The sequence below is a fragment of the Oncorhynchus keta genome, chromosome 28 (genome assembly GCF_023373465.1).
Source record: "Oncorhynchus keta strain PuntledgeMale-10-30-2019 chromosome 28, Oket_V2, whole genome shotgun sequence".
NCBI lineage: Eukaryota > Metazoa > Chordata > Actinopteri > Salmoniformes > Salmonidae > Oncorhynchus > Oncorhynchus keta.
The window spans coordinates 3,329,014-3,341,955 of NC_068448.1; the positions used below are offsets into that span (position 1 = coordinate 3,329,014).

The 12,942-nt window shown below is 40.3% G+C and overlaps 1 protein-coding gene across 1 annotated transcript in view; it reads left to right on the top strand.

Moving 5' to 3' along the window:
• LOC127912975 (membrane-associated guanylate kinase, WW and PDZ domain-containing protein 1-like) overlaps nucleotides 1–12,942 on the top strand; it is a 77,377-nt gene that overhangs the window by 48,532 nt on the left and 15,903 nt on the right. Inside the window, exons 6-8 of the mRNA XM_052484168.1 lie at nucleotides 4,540–4,720; nucleotides 8,246–8,316; nucleotides 9,350–9,517. Coding sequence (XP_052340128.1) covers nucleotides 4,540–4,720; nucleotides 8,246–8,316; nucleotides 9,350–9,517 — 420 coding nt within the window. The remainder of the gene's footprint in view (nucleotides 1–4,539; nucleotides 4,721–8,245; nucleotides 8,317–9,349; nucleotides 9,518–12,942) is intronic.

Here is a 12,942-nt window from a genome sequence, read left to right on the forward strand (position 1 = left end):
TTATAATATCACCTAATAAGTCAACCACTGACCAGACAGTGGGAATATCACCTAATAAGTCAACCACTGACCAGACAGTTATAATATCACCTAATAAGTCAACCACTGACCAGACAGTGAGAATATCCCCTAATAAGTCAACCACTGACCAGACAGTTATAATATCACCTAATAAGTCAACCACTGACCAGACAGTTATAATATCCCCTAATAAGTCAACCACTGACCAGACCTAATAAGTCAACCACTGATCAGAAGTGGGAATATCACCTAATAAGTCAACCACTGACCAGACAGTGGGAATATCACCTAATAAGTCAACCACTGACCAGACAGTTATAATATCACCTAATAAGTCAACCACTGACCAGAAGAATATCACCTAATAAGTCAACCACTGACCAGACAGTGAGAATATCACCTAATAATCAACCATGACCAGACAGGGAATATCCCTAATAAGTCAACCACTGACCAGACAGTTATAATATCACCTAATAAGTCAACCACTGACCAGACAGTGAGAATATCCCTAATAAGTCAACCACTGACCAGACAGAATATCACTAATAAGTCAACCACTGACCAGACAGTGGGAATATCACCTAATAAGTCAACCACTGACCAGACAGTGAGAATATCACCTAATAAGTCAACCACTGACCAGAATATCACTAATAAGTCAACCACTGACCAGACAGTTATAATATCACCTAATAAGTCAACCACTGACCAGACAGTGGGAATATCACCTAATAAGTCAACCACTGACCAGACAGTTATAATATCACCTAATAAGTCAACCACTGACCAGACAGTGGGAATATCACCTAATAAGTCAACCACTGACCAGACAGTTATAATATCACCTAATAAGTCAACCACTGACCAGACAGTGGGAATATCACCTAATAAGTCAACCACTGACCAGACAGTGGGAATATCACCTAATAAGTCAACCACTGACCAGACAGTGGGAATATCACCTAATAAGTCAACCACTGACCAGACAGTGGGAATATCACCTAATAAGTCAACCACTGACCAGACAGTGGGAATATCACCTAATAAGTCAACCACTGACCAGACAGTGGGAATATTACCTAATAAGTCAACCACTGACCAGACAATGAGAATATTACCTAATAAGTCAACCACTGACCAGACAGTTATAATATTACCTAATAAGTCAACCACTGACCAGACAGTTATAATATCACCTAATAAGTCAACCACTGACCAGACAGTTATAATATTACCTAATAAGTCAACCACTGACCAGACAGTGGGAATATCACCTAATAAGTCAACCACTGACCAGACAGTGGGAATATCACCTAATAAGTCAACCACTGACCAGACAGTGAGAATATCACCTAATAAGTCAACCACTGACCAGACAGTGGGAATATCACCTAATAAGTCAACCACTGACCAGACAGTGGGAATATCACCTAATAAGTCAACCACTGACCAGACAGTTATAATATCACCTAATAAGTCAACCACTGACCAGACAGTGGGAATATCACCTAATAAGTCAACCACTGACCAGACAGTGGGAATATCACCTAATAAGTCAACCACTGACCAGACAGTGAATATCACCTAATAAGTCAACCACTGACCAGACAGTGGGAATATCACCTAATAAGTCAACCACTGACCAGACAGTGGGAATATCACCTAATAAGTCAACCACTGACCAGACAGTGGGAATATCACCTAATAAGTCAACCACTGACCAGACAGTGGGAATATTACCTAATAAGTCAACCACTGACCAGACAATGAGAATATTACCTAATAAGTCAACCACTGACCAGACAGTTATAATATTACCTAATAAGTCAACCACTGACCAGACAGTTATAATATCACCTAATAAGTCAACCACTGACCAGACAGTTATAATATTACCTAATAAGTCAACCACTGACCAGACAGTGGGAATATTACCTAATAAGTCAACCACTGACCAGACAGTGGGAATATTACCTAATAAGTCAACCACTGACCAGACAGTGGGACAATGGCCCCCTGTTCCCTAAGGATCATTGCCTTTAACCAGGGCCAATGATCTGAGTCAGAGGTAATGCACTGCCTTTAACCAGGGCCAATGATCTGAGTCAGAGGTAATGCACTGCCTTTAACCAGGGCCAATGGTCTGAGTCAGAGGTAATGCACTGCCTTTAACCAGGGCCAATGATCTGAGTCAGAGGTAATGCACTGCCTTTAACCAGGGCCAATGATCTGAGTCAGAGGTAATGCACTGCCTTTAACCAGGGCCAATGATCTGAGTCAGAGGTAATGCACTGCCTTTAACCAGGGCCAATGATCTGAGTCAGAGGTAATGCACTGCCTTTAACCAGGGCCAATGGTCTGAGTCAAAGGTAATGCCCTCTGCCTTCAACCAGGACCAATGGTCTGAGTCAGAGGTAATGCACTTTAACCAGGGACTATGATCTGCGTCAGAGGTAATGCACTTTAACCAGGGCCAATGGTCTGAGTCAGAGGTAATGCACTGCCTTTAACCAGGGCCAATGATCTGAGTCAGAGGTAATGCACTGCCTTTAACCAGGGCCAATGATCTGAGTCAGAGGTAATGCACTGCCTTTAACCAGGACCAATGATCTGAGTCAGAGGTAATGCACTGCCTTTAACCAGGGCCAATGGTCTGAGTCAGAGGTAATGCACTGCCTTTAACCAGGACCAATGATCTGAGTCAGAGGTAATGCACTGCCTTTAACCAGGGCCAATGGTCTGAGTCAGAGGTAATGCCCTCTGCCTTCAACCAGGGCCAATGGTCTGAGTCAAAGGTAATGCCCTCTGCCTTCAACCAGGGCCAATGGTCTGAGTCAGGTAATGCCCTCTGCCTTCAACCAGGGCCAATGGTCTGAGTCAGAGGTAATGCACTTTAACCAGGGACTATGATCTGCGTCAGAGGTAATGCACTTTAACCAGGGCCAATGGTCTGAGTCAGAGGTAATGCACTTTAACCAGGGCCAATGGTCTGAGTCAGAGGTAATGCACTGCCTTTAACCAGGGCCAATGGTCTGAGTTAGAGGTAATGCACTTTAACCAGGGCCAATGGGGACTCAGTCTGACTAAGGACATCTGTTTACATTTAGACCTAATTTGGAGATTGTCCTGAGTTAAATTACTATTTTAAGAGTATGTGTGTGTGTGTGTGTGTGTGTGTGTGTGTGTGTGTGTGTGTGTGTGTGTGTGTGTGTGCGTGCGTGCGTGCGTGCGTGCGTGCGTGTGTGTGTGTTTTGTGTCCGTTGTGTGTGTGTGTGTATCTCTGTCATAGAATGCATGCTCGTGACTTGTAGACAACGACACTGAAACAAATGATTGTTTGAAGAAAGCCTCCTCATTGTATCTCTTCAAGGTGAAAGAAATGATTGTTTGAAGAAAGCCTCCTCATTGTATCTCTTCAAGGTGAAAGAAATGATTGTTTGAAGAAAGCCTCCTCATTGTATCTCTTCAAGGTAAAACAAATGATTGTTTGAAGAAAGCCAGCCTCCTCATTGTATCTCTTCAAGGTGAAAGAAATGATTGTTTGAAGAAAGCCTCCTCATTGTATCTCTTCAAGAAAGTATTGTAAAGAAATGATTGTTTGAAGAAAGCCTCCTCATTGTATCTCTTCAAGGTGAAAGAAATGATTGTTTGAAGAAAGCCTCCTCATTGTATCTCTTCAAGGTAAAACAAATGATTGTTTGAAGAAAGCCTCCTCATTGTATCTCTTCAAGGTAAAACAAATGATTGTTTGAAGAAAGCCTCCTCATTGTATCTCTTCAAGGTAAAACAAATGATTGTTTGAAGAAAGCCTCCTCATTGTATCTCTTCAAGGTAAAAGATGATGATGAAACAAATGATTGTTTGAAGAAAGCCTCCTCATTGTATCTCTTCAAGGTAAAAGATGATGATGAAACAAATGATTGTTTGAAGAAAGCCTCCTCATTGTATCTCTTCAAGGTAAAACCAAAGAGGACGTTGTATTGAGTTAAGCGCATTCCGCTTGCCAACAATATTTTGACCCAAGGCGCCAAAGTCGAGTGTTTGTTTGCCCACGCCAGTTACTAAAACAACGTAAACCTGTTTAACAATGTTTCTGCCGTGTATAAAGTTGGCCGTTTAAACGTACGTGCTCTAGTAATATGAAATATATTATGAGAATACCGATCAAAGTATTGGTAGAGTATAATCAGGTAATTTAACTTACCTCTGTTTGTCTGAAGCGCCATGCTGTTTCCTTGTTTGAATTGCCCGTGTGCATTACACTCAGGAGGTAAATGAGTCTACAGGTCATCGGGGAACAGTGATTGGTTGACGGGAATAACCAAAGTGATGAAACTATCGGGGGGGGGTGAATTACTTCATGAATGTGTACTATGTGTCTTAAAGTAGAAGTTAATGGACAAGTTATTGAAGTGTGTGTCTGTGTTTATGTAAATCTGTTGTTAGTAGAAATGTGGTTGGTTACTGCTTCACATTCTCTGTGTTTGTCTGTATATGTGTCTGTTGTCTTGGCAGGAGGTTCAGTAGGCATCAGCAGTGCCCCGCCCACAGCGCTAGCTCTCAGCCAATCCTGGGACTCAAGGGACGGCGTGGGAGAAGAGAATGGAGGGATTAGCATCGCCACACGAGGTGGAGGGGCACTGCCCGAGAATTGGGAGCTGGCATTCAGCGACTCAGGAGAGCCTTATTACATAGAGTGAGTAGAGAGAGAGTAGAGCTTTACTACAGAGAGAGAGTAGAACTTTACTACATAAAGTTAGTAGAGAGAGAGTAGAGCTTTACTACATAGAGTTAGTAGAGAGAGAGTAGAGCTTTACTACATAGAGTTAGTAGAGAGAGAGTAGAGCTTTACTACAGAGAGTTAGTAGAGAGAGAGAGTAGAGCTTTACTACATAGAGTTAGTAGAGAGAGAGTAGAGCTTTACTATAGAGAGTTAGTAGAGAGAGAGTAGAGCTTTACTACATAGAGTTAGTAGAGAGAGAGTAGAGCTTTACTACCGAGAGTTAGTAGAGAGAGTAGAGCTTTACTACATAGAGTTAGTAGAGAGAGTAGAGCTTTACTACAGAGAGTTAGTAGAGAGTGTAGAGTAGAGCTTTACTACAGAGAGTGAGTAGAGAGAGAGTAGAGCTTTACTACATAGAGTTAGTAGAGAGAGAGTAGAGCTTTACTACCGAGAGTTAGTAGAGAGAGTAGAGCTTTACTACATAGAGTTAGTAGAGAGAGTAGAGCTTTACTACAGAGAGTTAGTAGAGAGTGTAGAGTAGAGCTTTACTACAGAGAGTTAGTAGCGAGAGAGTAGAGCATTACTACGTAGAGTTAGTAGAGAGAGAGTAGAGCTTTACTACATAGAGTTAGTAGAGAGAGAGTAGAGCTTTACTACATAGAGTTAGTAGAGAGATAGTTGAGCTTTACTACAGAGAGTAAGTAGAGAGAGAGAGAGAGAGTAGAGCTTTACTACCGAGAGTTAGTAGAGAGAGTAGAGCTTTACTACATAGAGTTAGTAGAGAGAGTAGAGCTTTACTACAGAGAGTTAGTAGAGAGTGTAGAGTAGAGCTTTACTACAGAGAGTTAGTAGAGAGAGAGTAGAGCTTTACTACAGAGAGTGAGTAGAGAGAGAGTAGAGCTTTACTACATAGAGTTAGTAGAGAGAGAGTAGAGCTTTACTACAGAGAGTTAGTAGAGAGAGAGTAGAGCTTTACTACATAGAGTTAGTAGAGAGAGTAGAGCTTTACTACAGAGAGTTAGTAGAGAGAGAGTAGAGCTTTACTACATAGAGTTAGTAGAGAGAGTAGAGCTTTACTACAGAGAGTTAGTAGAGAGAGAGTAGAGCATTACTACAGAGAGTTAGTAGAGAGAGAGTAGAGCTTTACTATAGAGAGTTAGTAGAGAGAGAGTAGAGCTTTACTACATAGAGTTAGTAGAGAGAGAGTAGAGCTTTACTACAGAGAGTTAGTAGAGAGAGAGTAGAGCTTTACTACATAGAGTTAGTAGAGAGAGAGTAGAGCTTTACTGCATAGAGTTAGTAGAGAGAGAGTAGAGCTTTACTACATAGAGTTAGTAGAGAGAGAGTAGAGCTTTACTACATAGAGTTAGTAGAGAGTGTAGAGTAGAGCTTTACTACATAGAGTTAGTAGAGAGAGAGTAGAGCTTTACTACATAGAGAGAGTAGAGCTTTACTACAGAGAGTTAGTAGAGAGAGAGTAGAGCCCTACTACAGAGAGTTTGTAGTTAGTGTCGAGTAGAGCTTTACTACATAGAGTTAGTAGAGAGAGAGTAGAGCTTTACTACAGAGAGTTAGTAGAGAGAGAGTAGAGCTTTACTACAGAGAGTTAGTAGAGAGAGAGTAGAGCTTTACTACAGAGAGTTAGTAGAGAGAGAGAGTAGAGCCCTACTACAGAGAGTTAGTAGAGAGTGTAGAATAGAGCTTTACTACATAGAGTTAGTAGAGAGAGAGTAGAGCTTTACTACAGAGAGTTAGTAGAGAGAGAGTAGAGAGAGAGTAGAGCTTTACTACATAGAGTTAGTAGAGAGAGAGTAGAGCTTTATTACAGAGAGTTAGTAGATAGAGAGTAGAGCATTACTACATAGAGTTAGTAGAGAGAGAGTAGAGCTTTACTACAGAGAGTTAGTAGAGAGAGTAGAGAGAGAGTAGAGCTTTACTACAGAGAGTTAGTAGATAGAGAGTAGAGCATTACTACATAGAGTTAGTAGAGAGAGAGTAGAGCTTTACTACAGAGAGTTAGTAGAGAGAGAGAGTAGAGCTTTACTACATAGAGTTAGTAGAGAGAGAGTAGAGCTTTACTATAGAGAGTTAGTAGAGAGAGAGTAGAGCTTTACTAAATATAGTTAGTAGAGAGAGAGTAGAGCTTTACTACATAGAGTTAGTAGAGAGAGAGTAGAGCTTTACTACCGAGAGTTAGTAGAGAGAGTAGAGCTTTACTACATAGAGTTAGTAGAGAGAGTAGAGCTTTACTACAGAGAGTTAGTAGAGAGTGTAGAGTAGAGCTTTACTACAGAGAGTGAGTAGAGAGAGAGTAGAGCTTTACTACATAGAGTTAGTAGAGAGAGAGTAGAGCTTTACTACATAGAGTTAGTAGAGAGAGAGTAGAGCTTTACTACAGAGAGTTAGTAGAGAGAGAGTAGAGCTTTACTACATAGAGTTAGTAGAGAGAGTAGAGCTTTACTACAGAGAGTTAGTAGAGAGAGAGTAGAGCATTACTACAGAGAGTTAGTAGAGAGAGAGTAGAGCTTTACTATAGAGAGTTAGTAGAGAGAGAGTAGAGCTTTACTACATAGAGTTAGTAGAGAGAGTAGAGCTTTACTACAGAGAGTTAGTAGAGAGAGAGTAGAGCTTTACTACATAGAGTTAGTAGAGAGAGAGTAGAGCTTTACTACATAGAGTTAGTAGAGAGAGAGTAGAGCTTTACTACATAGAGTTAGTAGAGAGAGAGTAGAGCTTTACTACATAGAGTTAGTAGAGAGTGTAGAGTAGAGCTTTACTACATAGAGAGAGTAGAGCTTTACTACAGAGAGTTAGTAGAGAGAGAGTAGAGCCCTACTACAGAGAGTTAGTAGAGAGTGTAGAGTAGAGCTTTACTACATAGAGTTAGTAGAGAGAGAGTAGAGCTTTACTACAGAGAGTTAGTAGAGAGAGAGTAGAGCTTTACTACAGAGAGTTAGTAGAGAGAGAGTAGAGCTTTACTACAGAGAGTTAGTAGAGAGAGAGTAGAGCCCTACTACAGAGAGTTAGTAGAGAGTGTAGAATAGAGCTTTACTACATAGAGTTAGTAGAGAGAGAGTAGAGCTTTACTACAGAGAGTTAGTAGAGAGAGAGTAGAGAGAGAGTAGAGCTTTACTACATAGAGTTAGTAGAGAGAGAGTAGAGCTTTATTACAGAGTTAGTTAGAGAGTAGAGCATTACTACATAGAGTTAGTAGAGAGAGAGTAGAGCTTTACTACAGAGTTAGTTAGTAGAGCTTTACTACAGAGAGTTAGTAGATAGAGAGTAGAGCATTACTACATAGAGTTAGTAGAGAGAGAGTAGAGCTTTACTACAGAGAGTTAGTAGAGAGAGAGTAGAGCTTTACTACAGAGAGTTAGTAGAGAGAGTAGAGAGTGGTGTGGGAGTGAAGTGATGAAGATATAGTGTGGTGGAAGTTACAGGTTATTGTGGTGATGATGATGATTATGATTATGATGATGCTTATTATCTCTTCCTCAGTCACATCTCTAAGACCACCAGCTGGCTGGACCCCAGAGCTCAGAGCAGGGAGATCCTCAGCAAAACAGAGTGTGAGTCTCCGAGACCTTTCTGTCTACCCACTCTACCCTCTCCACCTCCCCCTCCTCCCTCCCATGCCCCTCTTCCACTATCTCCCATATCTCCCTTTCCTCCCTGTCTCTCCAGCTCTCCCTCCCTCTACCTGCCTCTCTTCCACTATCTCCCATATCTCCCTTTCCTCCCTGTCTCTCCAGCTCTCCCTCCCTCTACCTGCCTCTCTTCCACTATCTCCCATATCTCCCTTTCCTCCCTGTCTCTCCAGCTCTCCCTCCCTCTACCTGCCTCTCTTCCACTATCTCCCATATCTCCCTTTCCTCCCTGTCTCTCCAGCTCTCCCTCCCTCTACCTGCCCCTCTTCCCCTTTCCTCCTTCTCTCCAGCTCTACCACCCCTCCCTCCCTCCCTCCCCCCTCCCAACCCTGCCTCTCATCCCCATCTCCATTTCCTTCCTTTCCCCACTGTCTCTCCAGCTCTACCACCTCTCCCTCCCTCCCCTGTCTCTCATCCCCATCTCCATTTCCTTCCTTTCCCCCCTGCCTCTCCAGCTCTACCACCTCTCCTTCCCCTCTCTTCTTAATCCCCAGTCTCTCATCTTAGTTTGTCTCTTTCATGTTGAGGCAAGTGTTGTCAATCTCTGAGGCTGTGTTGTTCATTTCAAATAGAGCCATATTTCTGCATTCATAGACAGGAAAATGTGTCAAATGTTCTGTTGCCATGTAATAATGCTGAGTATTACAAAAAAAAATCCATTTCGTACGCGAACGGCAGAGTGTGCTGGTAATACATATAATTGAACAGCAGGGGGCGACAGAGGATGAGTTATAAAACCTGGATTCACACATACAGACAGGATACCATATATGTATAAGAGATAAAGAGGGTTGTGGCCTGGCCTGTGCTGTTCTCTAGACATGATTTTACTTCTTCTATGAGACTAACCTGAGTAAATAAAGGTCAAGTAAAATACTAACGCTCCAAAAAAAACATTTCATATGAAGAAAAACAAAAATAACGTTGTGTATTCTCCCCCCATATCCCCTGCCAGTGCCTGCGTTCACGGACCAGCCGGCAGAGCTGAAGGGCTATTCCATCCACACCCGTCTGTCTAAAGGGCCGCGAGGGTTCGGCTTCAACATAGTGGGAGGAAGCAAACAGAGAGAGTTTCTCCAGGTCTACAGCGTTACACCCGGAGGACCACCCGCCCTCAGCACAGGTAGGATTAACACAGGTACACTCAACACAGGTATATACAGATTAACACAGGTACACCTAACACAGGTATATACAGATTAACACAGGTACACTCAACACAGGTAACACAGGTAGATTAACACGGGTAGATTTAACATGTTTGATTAACACAGGTAGATTTAACACAGGTAGATTTAAAACAGGTAGATTAACACAGGTAGATTTAACATGTTTGATTAACACAGGTAGATTTAACACAGGTAGATTTAACACAGGTAGATTAACACAGGTAGATTTAACATGTTTGATTAACACAGGTAGATTTAACACAGGTAGATTTAACACAGGTAGATTTAACACATGTTTGATTAACACAGGTAGATTTAACACAGGTAGATTTAACACAGGTAGATTTAACACATGTTTGATTAACACAGGTAGATTTAACACAGGTAGATTTAACACAGATAGATTTAACACATGTTTGATTAACACAGGTAGATTTAACACAGGTAGATTTAACACAGGTAGATTTAACACAGGTAGATTTAACACAGGTAGATTTAACACGGGTAGATTTAACACGGGTAGATTTAACACAGGTAGATTTAACACAGGTAGATTTAACACAGGTAGATTAACACAGGTAGATTTAACATGTTTGATTAACACAGGTAGATTTAACACAGGTAGATTTAACACAGGTAGATTTAACACATGTTTGATTAACACAGGTAGATTTAACACAGGTAGATTTAACACAGGTAGATTTAACACATGTTTGATTAACACAGGTAGATTTAACACAGGTAGATTTAACACAGGTAGATTTAACACAGGTAGATTTAACACAGGTAGATTTAACACAGGTAGATTTAACACAGGTAGATTTAACACAGGTAGATTTAACACAGGTAGATTTAACACAGGTAGATTTAACACAGGTAGATTTAACACAGGTAGATTTAACACAGGTAGATTTAACACATGTTTGATTAACACAGGTAGATTTAACACAGGTAGATTTAACACAGGTAGATTTAACACAGGTAGATTTAACACATGTTTGATTAACACAGGTAGATTTAACACATGTTTGATTAACACAGGTAGATTTAACACAGGTAGATTTAACACAGGTAGATTTAACACAGGTAGATTTAACACAGGTAGATTTAACACATGTTTGATTAACACAGGTAGATTTAACACAGGTAGATTTAACACAGGTAGATTTAACACAGGTAGATTTAACACATGTTTGATTAACACAGGTAGATTTAACACAGGTAGATTTAACACAGGTAGATTTAACACATGTTTGATTAACACAGGTAGATTTAACACATGTTTGATTAACACAGGTAGATTTAACACAGGTAGATTTAACACAGGTAGATTTAACACAGGTAGATTTAACACAGGTAGATTTAACACAGGTAGATTTAACACAGGTAGATTTAACACAGGTAGATTTAACACATGTAGATTTAACACAGGTAGATTTAACACAGGTAGATTTAACACAGGTAGATTTAACACAGGTAGATTTAACACAGGTAGATTTAACACAGGTAGATTTAACACAGGTAGATTTAACACATGTTTGATTAACACAGGTAGATTTAACACATGTTTGATTAACACAGGTAGATTTAACACAGGTAGATTTAACACAGGTAGATTTAACACAGGTAGATTTAACACAGGTAGATTTAACACAGGTAGATTTAACACAGGTAGATTTAACACAGGTAGATTTAACACAGGTAGATTTAACACATGTTTGATTAACACAGGTAGATTTAACACATGTTTGATTAACACAGGTAGATTTAACACAGGTAGATTTAACACAGGTAGATTTAACACAGGTAGATTTAACACATGTTTGATTAACACAGGTAGATTTAACACAGGTAGATTTAACACAGGTAGATTTAACACATGTTTGATTAACACAGGTAGATTTAACACAGGTAGATTTAACACAGGTAGATTTAACACAGGTAGATTTAACACAGGTAGATTTAACACATGTTTGATTAACACAGGTAGATTTAACACAGGTAGATTTAACACAGGTAGATTTAACACATGTTTGATTAACACAGGTAGATTTAACACAGGTAGATTTAACACATGTTTGATTAACACAGGTAGATTTAACACAGGTAGATTTAACACAGGTAGATTTAACACAGGTAGATTTAACACAGGTAGATTTAACACAGGTAGATTTAACACATGTTTGATTAACACAGGTAGATCAACACTCAATAACACCTGCTGATTTGCGACGTGCAATCCCATATCCGGGAGCGTAATTTTAGCCTCAAGCTCATTACCATAACGCAACGTTAACTATTCATGAAAATCGCAAATGAAATTAAATAAATATATTGGCTCACAAGCTTAGCCTTTTGTTAACAACACTGTCATTTGTGTAAGAGTATTGATAGCTAGCATAGCATTAAGCCTAGCATTCAGCAGGTACCATTTTCACAAAAACAAGAAAAGCATTCAAATAAAATCATTTACCTTTGAAGAACTTCGGATGTTTTCAATGAGGAGACTCTCAGTTCGATAGCAAATGTTCCGTTTTTCCGAAAATATTATTTGTGGAGGAGAAATCGCTCCGTTTTGTTCATCACGTTTGGCTAAGAAAACCCCCCGGAAAATTCAGTCATTACAACGCCGAACTTTTTTCCAAATTAACTCCATAATATCGACAGAAACATGGCAAACGTTGTTTAGAATCAATCCTCAAGGTGTTTTTCACATATCTATTCGATGATAAATCATTTGTGGCAGTTTGGTTTCTCCTCTGAAAGAAATGGAAAAATGCACGCAGCTGGAGATTACGCAATCATTTCGACGGAGGACACCAAGCGGACACCTGGTAAATGTAGTCTCTTATGGTCAATCTTCCAATGATATGCCTACAAATACGTCACAATGCTGCAGACACCTTCGGGAAACGACAGAAAGTGTAGGCTCATTCCTTGCGCAATCACAGCCATATAAGGAGACATTGGAACACAGCGCCTCCAAAATCTGGGGCATTTCCTGTTTGAAATTTCATATTGGTTTCGCCTGTAGCATCAGTTCTGTGGCACTCACAGATAATATCTTTGCAGATTTGGAAACGTCAGAGTGTTTTCTTTCCAAAGCTGTCAATTACATGCATAGTCGAGCATCTTTTTGTGACAAAATATCTTGTTTAAAACGGGAACGTTTTTCATCCAAAAATGAAATACTGCCCCCAGAGTTTCAAGAGGTACTGAGAGACGGCATCTCTCTGCCCTATACTTTCATCTCTTCTTCTATTTCTCTCTCTTCTTCTATTTCTCTCTCTCTCTCTCTCTCTCTCTCTCTCTCTCTCTCTCTCTCTCTGTCCCAAATTTTCATGGTGTGTTTGATTCCTAATCTATTCCTAATCCTGCT